Genomic DNA, 13051 nt, shown 5'->3' with positions numbered 1-13051 from the left:
CCAGGTGTCGTCCCTCACGGGGGGGGGGGGTGGTCCGTCCCTCAAAGGGGGGTGGGGGTGGTCCGTTCCTCAAAGGGGGGTGGGGGGTTGGTCCGTTCCTCAAAGGGGGGTGGGGGGGTGGTCCGTCCCTCAAGGGAGGGGGGTGGTGGTCCGTCCCTCAAAGGGGGGTGGGGGGGTGGTCCGTCCCTCAAGGGGGGGGACCTTCGACAAGCGTGATGTGGGTCCGTGGAAACCCGCTGTGAACCACCATCACTTCGCCCGGCTCTATAGCCTAGCACGGACCCCCCAGGACCTTGGACTTAACCTAGCACGGACCCCCCAGGACCTTGGACTTAGCCTAGCACGGACCCCCCAGGACCTTGGACTTAGCCTAGCACGGACCCACGACCGTGGAGCCTACATAGCCTAGCACGGACCCCATGACCTTGGAGCCTACTTAGCCTAGCACGGACCCCATGACCTTGGAGCCTACTGAGCCTAGCACGGACCCCAGGACCTTGGACTTAGCCTAGCACGGACCCCCATGACCTTGGACTTAGCCTAGCACGGACCTATGACCTTGGAGCCTACACGGACCCCCATGACCTTGGAGCCTACTGAGCCTAGCACGGACCCCATGACCTTGGAGCCTGCTTAGCTTAGCACGGACCCCCCATGACCTTGGAGCCTACTTAGCCTAGCACGGACCCCATGACCTTGGAGCCTGCTTAGCTTAGCACGGACCCCCCATGACCTTGGAGCCTACTTAGCCTAGCACGGACCCCATGACCTTGGAGCCTACTTAGCCTAGCACGGACCCATATCCTTGGACTCAGCCTAGCACGGACCCTTGACCTTGGACTCTTAGCCTAGCACGGATCCATAACCCTGGGACCTAAGCTTAGCTTAGCATAGACCCATGTAACCTTGGGATCTATGTTTAGCGCGGACCATAGTACTTAACATGGTTCATACCCATGGTTCGTACCCATCTCTCTCCACTTAACATGGTTCGTACCCATCTCTCTACCCACAACCAGGATATTCGCCAGAGGCCTTGTATTGCCATATGGATTGAATCAAGGCATGTGAAGCGTCTGGGGTAAACCATGGAAAGTTGTTTGGGGCCTGGATGTGGAAAGGGAGCTGTGGTTTCGGTGCATTATTACATGACAGCTAGAGACTGAGTGTGAACGCATGGGGCCTTTGTTGTCTTTTCCTAGTGCTACCTTGCACACATGAGGGGGGAGGGGGTTGTTATTCCATGTGTGGCGAGGTGGCGATGGGAACAAATAAAGGCTGACAGTATGAATTATGTACATGTGTATATATGTATATGTCTGTGTGTGTACATATATATATGTACATTGAGATGTATAGGTATGTATATTTGCGTGTGTGTACGTGTATGTATATACATGTGTATGTGGGTGGGTTGGGCCTTTCTTTCATCTGTTTCCTTGCACTACCTCGCTAACGCGGGAGACAGCGACAAAGCAAAATAAATAAATATATATATATATATATATATATATATATATATATATATATATATATATATATATATATATATATATATATATATATATATTCCTATGAGTCCACGGGGGAAAATGAAACACGAAAAGTTGCCAAGTGCACTTTCGTGTAATAATCACATCATCAGGGGAGACACAAGAGAGAAATATAACAGTCAGTGTGTGTGTGTGTGTGTGTGTCTGTGTGTGGCCCAGCTCTCGTGTATGGTCACGTGTCTTGGGGTTGGGTGGAGCCCAAAGGGGAGGAAGGGGGGGGAGCGGGGGCGGGGGCAGGAAGGGGTAGTTCTCCTTCGTCAGGCCTACGGGAGAAGGAGGGGGGCCGGGGGAGGGTGGCCCGGGGGAAGGAGGGAGGGTGGCCCGGGGGAAGAAGGGAGGGTGGCCCGGGGGAAGGAGGGAGGGTGGCCCGGGGGAAGAAGGGAGGGTGGCCCGGGGGACGGAGGGAGGGTGGCCCGGGGGAAGAAGGGAGGGTGGCCCGGGGGAAGAAGGGAGGGTGGCCCGGGGGAAGGAGGGGGGGTGGCCCGGGGGAAGAAGGGAGGGTGGCCCGGGGGAAGAAGGGGAGGGTGGCCCGGGGGAAGAAGGGAGGGTGGCCCGGGGGAAGAAGGGGAGGGTGGCCCGGGGCAAGGAGGGAGGGTGGCCCGGGGGAAGAAGGGGAGGGTGGCCCGGGGGAAGAAGGGAGGGTGGCCCGGGGGAAGAAGGGGAGGGTGGCCCGGGGGAAGGAGGGAGGGTGGCCCGGGGGAAGGAGGGAGGGTGGCCCGGGGGAAGAAGGGGAGGGTGGCCCGGGGGAAGGAGGGAGGGTGGCCCGGGGGAAGAAGGGAGGGTGGCCCGGGGGAAGGAGGGAGGGTGGCCCGGGGGAAGAAGGGAGGGTGGCCCGGAGGAAGAAGGGGAGGGGGGGTTAACTGATTATGGTTTCCTCTTGGGGAATCCCTGAGTGTTGTTGTGGACGAAGACCACCCCTCCCCTTTCCCTTTGTCTACGTAAGCGGCCAGGGGGTCTCTCCTTGATGGTCACTGTTAAGGGGGGTCTTCGGATGGTCTTTAGAGGGTGTATGGGGGGAGGGGAAGGAGGAATGGCAAGCGTTCTTGTGATGGTCTATTTTTTTGGGGGGGCCCTGGCAATCGTCCTTCAGATGGTCTTTTGGGTGGTCTGGCAATCGTCCTTCAGATGGTCTCTGGGGCCCCTGGCATCCACCAGCAGCATTTCCATATACCTACATATTTATCTACATATTTATCTACATGCCATTTCTTTATGTATTTCATATACCTACATATTTATCTACATATTTATCTACATCCCATTCTTTATGTATTTCATATACCTACATATTTATCTACATATTTATCTACATGCCATTTCTTTATGTATTTCATATACCTACATATTTATCTACATGCCAATTCTTTATGTATTTCACACTTTGTGGGTGTTTAAGGTCGTTGGACTTGAACTAGGTTGTTTCTGAGTTAGGTCATACAATATGTGAATACAAGTGTTCTTAATTAGGGCTTGAAATAAATTGTAATTGGTTGGATTATTTATTTATTTTCCAATTATTATTACTATTATTATTATTATTATTATTATTTCTGTGTAAACAAGAAAGACCTTTTGAAAATGGAGTCTTTATCATTTATTTTCATTTAATTATTGGTGTTTAAAAGCTGTTTTGTTGACATTATAGGTCACCCCATTGCTTGGCTTTTTCGTTCTGTCTTCCTGGCGCTACCTCGCTAGAGCAGGGGGTGGCGACTGCCGTTTCCCTTGGGGTGGGGTAGCGCCGGGAATGGACACATATGTCCTGTCTAGACAGATAAGTCCTGCCTAATGGACAGATATGTTTTGTCTAGACAGATATGTCCTGTCTAATGGACAGATATATCCTGTCTAATGGACAGATACGTCCTGTCTAATGGACATATATGTTCTGTCTAGACAGATACGTCCTGTCTAGACAGATATATCCTGTCTAATGGACAGATATGTCCTGTCTAATGGACAGATGTGTGTTTAACATGTGCATCACATGGGAACATAAGGTGTTTACCGTCTCTCCCTTGTCCCCTCAGGAGTAAGATGGCATACACTGTACCCCCAGGACTGGAGTACCTCACCCAGCTGGACCAGGTTCTCGTCCACCAGGTGCATGAAGTGTTTGAGCGTAAGTAACCTACCTACCTACATCTCTCTCTCTCTCTCTCTCTCTCTCTCTCTCTCTCTCTCTCTCTCTCTCTCTCTCTCTCTCTCGTCCTCTTTCTCGTCCTCTCTCTCTCTCTTGTCCTCTCTCTCTGTCTCTTGTCCTCTCTCTCTCTCTCTCTCTCTCTCTCTCTCTCTCTCTCTCTCTCTCTCTCTCTCTCTCTCTCGTCCTCTTTCTCGTCCTCTCTCTCTCTCTCGTCCTCTCTCTCTCTCTCTCGTCCTCTCTCTCTCGTCCTCTCTCTCTCTCTCTCTCTCTCTCTCTCTCTCTCTCTCTCTCTCTCTCTCTCTCTCTCTCTCTCTCTCTCTCGTCCTTACTGTTGATAAAGCTGGTTATTATTATTTATTAACCCATACTAGCAGGAAATAACGATAACTGACTGTTTTTATGTCCTTTTTTTTATTATCATTCATATTTATCATTCATGAGATTGTACTTAAGGTGTGTTCCTAAGCTGTAAAAGCATGTTAATTAGGATATATATATATATATATATATATATATATATATATATATATATATATATATTTTTTTTTTTTTTTTTATACTTTGTCGCTGTCTCCCGCGTTTGCGAGGTAGCGCAAGGAAACAGACGAAAGAAATGGCCCAACCCCCATACACACGTACATACACACGTCCACACACGCAAATATACATACCTACACAGCTTTCCATGGTTTACCCCAGACGCTTCACATGCCTTGATTCAATCCAATGACAGCACGTCAACCCCTGTATACCACATCGCTCCAATTCACTCTATTCCTTGCCCTCCTTTCACCCTCCTGCATGTTCAGGCCCCGATCACACAAAATCTTTTTCACTCCATCTTTCCACCTCCAATTTGGTCTCCCTCTTCTCCTCGTTCCCTCCACCTCCGACACATATATCCTCTTGGTCAATCTTTCCTCACTCATTCTCTCCATGTGCCCAAACCATTTCAAAACACCCTCTTCTGCTCTCTCAACCACGCTCTTTTTATTTCCACACATCTCTCTTACCCTTACGTTACTTACTCGATCAAACCACCTCACACCACACATTGTCCTCAAACATCTCATTTCCAGCACATCCATCCTCCTGCGCACAACTCTATCCATAGCCCACGCCTCGCAACCATACAACATTGTTGGAACCACTATTCCTTCAAACATACCCATTTTTGCTTTCCGAGATAATGTTCTCGACTTCCACACATTTTTCAAGGCTCCCAAAATTTTCGCCCCCTCCCCCACCCTATGATCCACTTCCGCTTCCATGGTTCCATCCGCTGACAGATCCACTCCCAGATATCTAAAACACTTCACTTCCTCCAGTTTTTCTCCATTCAAACTCACCTCCCAGTTGACTTGACCCTCAACCCTACTGTACCTAATAACCTTACTCTTATTCACATTTACTCTTAACTTTCTTCTTCCACACACTTTACCAAACTCAGTCACCAGCTTCTGCAGTTTCTCACATGAATCAGCCACCAGCGCTGTATCATCAGCGAACAACAACTGACTCACTTCCCAAGCTCTCTCATCCCCAACAGACTTCATACTTGCCCCTCTTTCCAGTACTCTTGCATTTACCTCCCTAACAACCCCATCCATAAACAAATTAAACATCCCTGGGGATAGGGGAGAAAGAATACTTCCCACGTATTCCCTGCATGTCGTAGAAGGCGACTAAAAGGGGAGGGAGCTGAGGTGGGCTGGAAATCCTCCCCTCTCATTTTTTTTTTTTAATTTTCCAAAACTGAATATATCTTTTGAGGTATTTGGTAAATACTCATTGATGAAATTTTGATGTACTTTTCAATTAGGATCAGGAAAATGGTAGCATGTCCACAACAGAAATTACCATTGAAATAAACTTTAAATGGCAGTGTGATGATTTAGGAAAAATTATTTTATGGGACTGGACTTTCACCCAGAAATGTTCTTCGTATACTTGGGGCAAGCTATGGCCTTCCTCCCCATGGAAACACTGGGATGGAGGTACACTTACCATCCAGTGTACTGCCAGGATGGAGGTGCACTTACCATCCAGTGTACTGCCAGGATGGAGGTGCACTTACCATCCAGTGTACTGCCAGGATGGAGGTGCACTTACCATCCAGTGTACTGCCAGGATGGAGGTACACTTACCATCCAGTGTACTGCCAGGATGGAGGTACACTTACCATCCAGTGTATTGCCAGGATGGAGGTACACTTGCCATCCAGTGTACTGCCAGGATGGAGGTACACTTACCATCCAGTGTACTGCCAGGATGGAGGTGCACTTGCCATCCAGTTTACTGCCAGGATGGAGGTACACATACCATCCAGTGTACTGCCAGGATGGAGGTACACTTACCATCCAGTGTACCACCAAATCATTTCATCAAAGTTCCACATTTGAATGTATATCCCTCTGGGTCCTGTTACCCCACTAATCCCCCTTAGTTGTTCTCTTCCACCTCATGATTATTTAGAATTGAGCACAACAAGATCACTCTTTTCATGTATACATGTATGTATATGCATAAATAGATATGTAAATACCTGTAAACATACATAGTGTACAGAATTATGCTGATGTATTTATGAATCTATTTATGTTTGGCCCAGTACTGTCAGGATGTGAGATGAACAATAAATACGTGCTGAAGAACACTTTGGGTCAGCAGTTCCTGTTCGCCAAGGAAGACACGGACTGCCTCACTCGCCAATGTTGCGGTCCTTTGAGGGGTTTCGAGATGGCCCTCATGGATAACCAGGAACAGGAGGTGTTGCACCTGTCGCGCCCCCTCTCCTGCGACAGCTGCTGCTGCGCCTGCTGCCTTCAGGTAAGAGGGAGGGGTCTTGGCCTCCATTGCCAGTCTCCAAGCACTCCTAATGCATCCAGGTGGGGAAGCCTCTATCCTCTATCACAAATCTCTCGCCTTCTTCTGCTTTGCCTTCAGGAGAGTCTTTCACAGTAGCTGGGTCTCTCACCATCCTTTTTTGCTTCTTCCTTCAGGTGAGTACTGCCTCTTACGCCTATACTTAAAGTTTGATGAGCTTACAGAGGCTAGCTCAGTATTTTCCCCATTTCTAGCTGCTGGTGCTTATTGAGTCTACTCAAATATTCATTTGTAGTTTTAGCATGAGTTACATGTTGTGGTAGACTCTTCACATGTTAAGTCTCAGGGTGAATTTATTTTTGTATCACCTGTAGACTGGACCCTTCTTAGTCCAGTTCATGTCATCTCTCCTACTGTTGTCCTTTTAATTTAAAGGAGACTTACTCTCAGCTTTTTTGGGGGGCCTTTTGAAGTTCTGTATGTCTCTGTTGTATGACCTCTTTTCCATATCTGTTCCAGTGTTTGTTGCTTCCAGGTATTTAACCCTCTCCATATAGCTTGTGGCATGGTGGCTCTGTGTTGGATCTTTTCCAGATGAGTTCTGTGGTCTCTTGCATGTGCTATGGTGCAAGTCTTGAACACAGTCTTCTGGGTGTGGACATATGTTTTTTATACTCTTATCAAGAATCCTATTCTATCTATCTCAGTAGAAGTTCCACCGATAGGTTGTTATTTTTACAGGGACAAACATGGCCAAGGCAAAACATGCTCTAGTCGAGGCTGTCTCAGATGAAAGCCAAAACAAGTAAGAGATAAAGCATGAGGCTCATTTTCCTATCATCTTTGATGGATTGCTTTGTTGATTTCATGCTATAACTTAGACACCCCCTCAGTTGAACCTTCTGTTCAAACTTAACCAGTATGTTTTCATCACAATATGTTTTTAAATCTTTCCTTATCTTTCATGAGATGCATTTTTCCCTCACATGGAATTCATAAACCAGTCTTTGAATGAGTCACTTAAATTATCCATCATCTTGTAGTAGCATATTATCCAAAATCATACAGGACAATGCACATTTTAATTCATGATTGGGGACTTCATTAACATCTAGGAACCAAGTAAGTTCCCAAAACAGATCTATGTGACACACTACCATCAACCCCACTCCAGTCTGAGCTCTTTCCTTGTACTGAAACTCTCTCATTTTTCTTTTAGAAAGCCCTCATTCAAGTTTAGTACCTTACTCAACCATGAATATTATATGCCTTTGGTACATAGAGTAGCTTTCTATGGGGAACAGTATCAAATTAGCATTCCAATATTATGAATTAGCATGAAACATTATAATGCTCATGTCCAAATTTATGAAGTGTATAGTGGGTTGGTTAGGTAGATTGTACTTTACGTGAATCCATGGTGATGTCTGATAAACAAATTGGTCACCTTGGAATGGGATACAAGTTTGATTGTAACTACTGACTCCTCCTTTTCTTTGCACACTGCACAACTTAATGCTACAGACCTGCAATTGCTTACACTGGACCTTTTTCTCCTCCTTTCTTGAAAATCAGTGATACTTGCCTTTGTTTCCTTTTGCAGGGTGTTTTCCCTCAACATGCAGCTTCCAAAATATCAGATACAAATGTTTGGTTAGTTCATTTGCATATTTCTTAACCAGTTGGAGGGGTATCTTGACCAGTTCTGTTAATTGCACTTGGATTAAACTGTCTCAGCTTCTTCGTAAAAGTTTCCCACTGAAAATTCACTGTCCTTCATGACTAAATCACCTTTCATTGGGTCTTCAGAATGTGATAATTCTCCTAGGTTTCCATTAATAGTTACTGATTTGAAAAAGTCAGTCAGAGTAACAGCTGCTTCTAAGTCATATTTTGTCAGTGAGCCATCCTTCTCTAACTTTGTTGTGTCTACTTTAACTTCCTGCTGGTCATTGATGTAACCATACAGCATTTTCAATTGATTTGTGAGAGTTGATAAGCTATGTCTCAAAAACTAGTTTTGCCTTATCCATATCTTCGATTCTGTTTTCCTGTTCAGCATACTATCCATAGTCCTTCATTGCCTAAGCTATGGCACTTACACAGTTCATGTTTCCTCTTAATACATATCTGAAATAGTTTTGTCTATCATCCATCTTGATCTCTTTGTAACCTTCTTTTCAGATATATATTTGGTGCATCGTTCATTTACAGCATCTTTGAGGTAAAGCCCATTTTAACTCATCATCCTTATTGTCCATCTCCCAGTCAGACCTTAGAAGCAAGCACATGTTCATTTCTTCCTAAGTAGGTCAAACCATGGGTACTTGTGGTGGACATGGTTTCCTCAGTCACGACTATTTTTCCTTGCTTGATGTCAAAGCACTTTGTGTAAATTATGTGAATGTATTCTAGAATTTACCTAGAATAAATACATGGATTACTTGGTTCTAAGTTATCCCTGTGGATGGGGAGAAAGAATACCTCCCACGTATGCCATGCATGTTGTAGAAGGCGACTAAAAGGGGAGGGAGCGGGGGTGCTGGAAATCCTCCCCTCTCATTTTTAATTTTTCAAGAGAAGGAACAGAGAAGGGGACCAAGTGAGGATATTCCCACTAAGGCTCAGTCCTCTGTTCTTAATGCTACCTCACTAGTGCAGGAAATGGCAAATATGTGTGAAAAAAACTTAGTTCTAAGTATGTATTTGTATGGTAAGTGTATGCCCTTCACCAGCTTATTCTGTTGTAGCCATACACCCCACAAAACAGTTTTCTTGCAATGGCCATGGTTCTTAGTCCCTTGGTCCAAGTGGTGTGAGTAGTGTCCACACCAGTGCAATGTGATCACTTTTCCTTCATGGTGCCACTGTTTCCATGTCAAATTCCGTGTTATCATCTTCATTATACACAAGATAAAGTATGTTAGATACCTTTTTTTTATAGATACTTAGACAGCACAGGCAGTGATTGCCCTAATCATAGCAATCTCATGTACTTTACATCAACGCCTCCCTTGCTTAGCCATCCACCCCATAAGAAGCAAACATAACAAGAGACTGGAAGCCATTAAAACAAGGTCTTCAGAACAGTCGCTGTCTTCTCACAACCCACAAACACTCACCACCTGCACAAGAGAAAAATACTTCCGAGAATTCCCACTTTATATGCTCAACACTCACTTCTTTGCAACAGCCCAAGTCCCCTCCCACCCAGATGACAATATAACCAACCACTGACCCCCAAGTTGAAACCAAAAACTTATCTGTGCATCTTACTTCAGTAATCTGTCATACTCACATATCTGCCCCCTCCTCCCCCATATCTAACAAACATGATGTTGGCAAAGCACTTACAAATAATGACTCAAAAACCACTACACAACTGCTTCTTCAACCCAATCCTAAATTCTTTCCATGAGACATTCACCCAAACTGAAACTATTAGGAACTTTTTTTCTTTTGGTCTACATTTTCATGACCACTCTCATCAACAACACTATGAACACAACTTCAAAACATCAAAGGAAGCTGCTCATGCACAACATGTAACTTCCACACTGAAGAGACTGATCACGTAATTGTGCTGCACTCACTTCACATGAACAAGCATACATCACCACAATTCTAGACCTGTGATGATGCTTAGTGGATGTGGTAATTTTTTTTCACAGTAAGGAGCTTCATGAAAAGGAATGCTGGCATAAAGCATGACCTCTTTCTTAGGGGCTCCTGCAGCCAAAGGCTGCACTGCAATCAGTAGCATGGATAGTGTGGACTCCTGTGAAGCAGAGATTTCTTTGATGAGACTCTTATGTTACTCTGTTCAAGTGGTCTTGCCAAAGGTGATTTTTTCACTGTGTAATTTCAAGCAGGTGGAGTCCAATACTGTATGTATGTCCAGTACTGTATGTATGAAGAGGATGAGTTGAAATGGTTTGGACATATAGTGAGAATGAATGAGGAAAGGTTGACAAAGTGGAGGGAACAAGGAGAAGTGGGAGACCAAATTGTAGTTGAAAGGATGGAGTAAAAAAGATTTTGAGCGATCAGGGCTTGAACATACAGGAGGGTGAGAGGCATGCCAGGAATAGAATGAATTGGAACGATTTGGTATACCAGGGTCGACATGCTGTCAATGGACTGAACCAGGGCATGTGAAATGTCTGGGATAAACCATGGAAAGGTATGTGGGGCCTGGATGTGGATAGGGAGCTGTGGTTTCGGTGCATTACACATGACAGCTAGAGACTGAGTGTGTGCGAATGTGGCCTTTTTTGCCAGTTTTCTTTCACTATCTCGCTGAAGCAGGGGGTAGTGATGCTGTTTTCTGTGGTGCAGGGTAGCGCCAGAAATGGATGAAGGCAAGTACGAATATGTACATGTGTATATATGTCTGCGTATGTATGTATATGTTTATATGGTGATATGTATATATGTATATTTGTGTGTATTGGCATTTATGTGTATATAGTGATATGTATATATGTATATTTGTGTGTATTGGCGTTTATATATATATATATATATATATATATATATATATATATATATATATATATATATATTTTCTTTCATACTATTCGCCATTTCCCGCGTCAGCGAGGTAGCGTCAAGAACAGAGGACTGGGCCTCTGGGGAAGCATCCTCACCCGGTCAGTTTGTGTTGTTGTGGTCGGAAGAACATGGCGCAGGTAACCATAGTCAGTTGTGCTTGTTGTTTAAGGGCTTTATGGACACCAGAAGAGATTGAAGAGCATGCCAGGTCACGACATATTGATCAAGGAAACACAGAAAGATAGACAAAAGTTGTCTCAGACGACAGGTTAAACTGCTATTGTTGTTGGGGGGCGAGGAAGAATCTGGCAACTCAACGCCATTCTTGAAGGAGATGCCAATCATCCATGGGTGTCGACACAAGGTGAAATCGACGAATATAGGGAAACTATGTACAAAAAAACGTAGTCATGGGTAGGAAGGTTCTGCTAGATGCAAGAAATAAACTTCAGATATCATGGGGGAGGATGAAGGAATCCAGAGAAGTATATGGTCAGCACGTTGTGAAGTTCGTGGCCTCCATATTGGATCGACGTGTATTTTTAGATTTAAGTGCCAAGTGTGTGAAAGAGCTTTGGGAGGAGGACTCAAGGGGAATACGACAAGCTTAGACGAGCAGAGTTTCAGGTGACTGACAGTGTGGCATATTTCTTCGATTCCTTAGACAGAATAGGAGTTTTTGGAGTATATTCCCACAAAGACATTCTCCATTGCGGCAAAGCTACCAAAGCAATTACTAAGAGTTCACCATCCCCATCCAGAATGTTCCGTTTTTATTTGGGGATGTAGGGGGACACTAGAGACAAAAATGGTTTCAGTGCTTTGAGAGTGTGTCACATAGATACTATTTCTTGCGCATCTTCCTCTGGAGTTTGACCAGCGGCTCTTGGAAGACAGGATCCCAAATAGAAGAATCACTCAACATTTTTGGGACCATTGTCAACAATGGGAACTTCTGGGATGTTTCTATAATTCTATTCCTTAACAAGACTGACTTCCTCATCCAGAAAATTAGATCTAGACAAAGCAACATTCATTGCTTACTATTTTACAGATTTGGTGGGGAATCCACATAATGAGAGATGTGTTCAGCAGTTCATCTTACATATGTCAAAATTTATTACAATTTATCAAAAAAGGGGGTGACTGTATTGTTGACTGGTTGGTAAGGTTATTTAATGTATGTATGATTCATGGTGAGGTGCCTGAGGATTGGCGGAATGTGTGCATAGTGCCATTGTACAAAGGCAAAGGGGATAAGAGTGAGTGCTCAAATTACAGAGGTATAAGTTTGTTGAGTATTCCTGGTAAATTATGTGGGAGGGTATTGATTGAGAGGGTGAAGGCATGTACAGAGCATCAGATTGGGGAAGAGCAGTGTGGTTTCAGAAGTGGTAGAGGATGTGTGGATCAGGTGTTTGCTTTGAAGATTGTATGTGAGAAATACTTAGAAAAGCAAATGGATTTGTATGTAGCATTTATGGATCTGGAGAAGGCATATGATAGAGTTGACAGAGATGCTATGTGGAAGGTATTAAGGATATATGGTGGGGGAGGCAAGTTGTTAGAAACAGTGAAAAGTTTTTATCGAGGATGTAAGGCATGTGGTACGTGTAGGAAGAGAGGAAAGTGATTGGTTCTCAGTGAATGTAGCTTTGCGGCAGGGGTGTGTGATGTCTCCATGGTTGTTTAATTTGTTTATGGATGGGGTAGTTAGGGAGGTGAATGCAAGGGTTTTGGAAAGAGGGGCAAGTATGCAGTCTGTTATGGATGAGAGAGCTTGGGAAGTGAGTCAGTTGTGGTTTACTGATTATACAGTGCTGGTGGCTGATTCATGTGAGAAACTGTAGAAGCTGGTGACTGAGTTTGGTAAAGCATGTGAAAGAAGAAAGTTGAGAGTAAATGTGAATAAGAGCAAGGTTATAAGGTACAGTAGGGTTGAGGGTCAAGTCAATTGGGAGGTAAGTTTGAATGG

General features: G+C 44.7%; 1 protein-coding gene across 2 annotated transcripts in view; it reads left to right on the top strand.

Moving 5' to 3' along the window:
- The window catches only part of LOC139757558 (phospholipid scramblase 1-like), a 48525-nt gene that overhangs the window by 8847 nt on the left and 26627 nt on the right, over positions 1-13051 (top strand). For both annotated transcript variants that reach the window (XR_011714663.1, XM_071678149.1), the window contains exons 2-3: positions 3584-3675; positions 6308-6525. Coding sequence is in view for 1 of the 2 variants with exons in the window: in XM_071678149.1 (XP_071534250.1) it covers positions 3591-3675; positions 6308-6525 (303 nt within the window). In the remaining variant the exon portion in view is untranslated. The remainder of the gene's footprint in view (positions 1-3583; positions 3676-6307; positions 6526-13051) is intronic.

Source organism: Panulirus ornatus, chromosome 27 (genome assembly GCF_036320965.1).
Source record: "Panulirus ornatus isolate Po-2019 chromosome 27, ASM3632096v1, whole genome shotgun sequence".
Classification (NCBI taxonomy): domain Eukaryota; kingdom Metazoa; phylum Arthropoda; class Malacostraca; order Decapoda; family Palinuridae; genus Panulirus; species Panulirus ornatus.
This window is presented reverse-complemented; position numbering and strand designations above follow the sequence as displayed.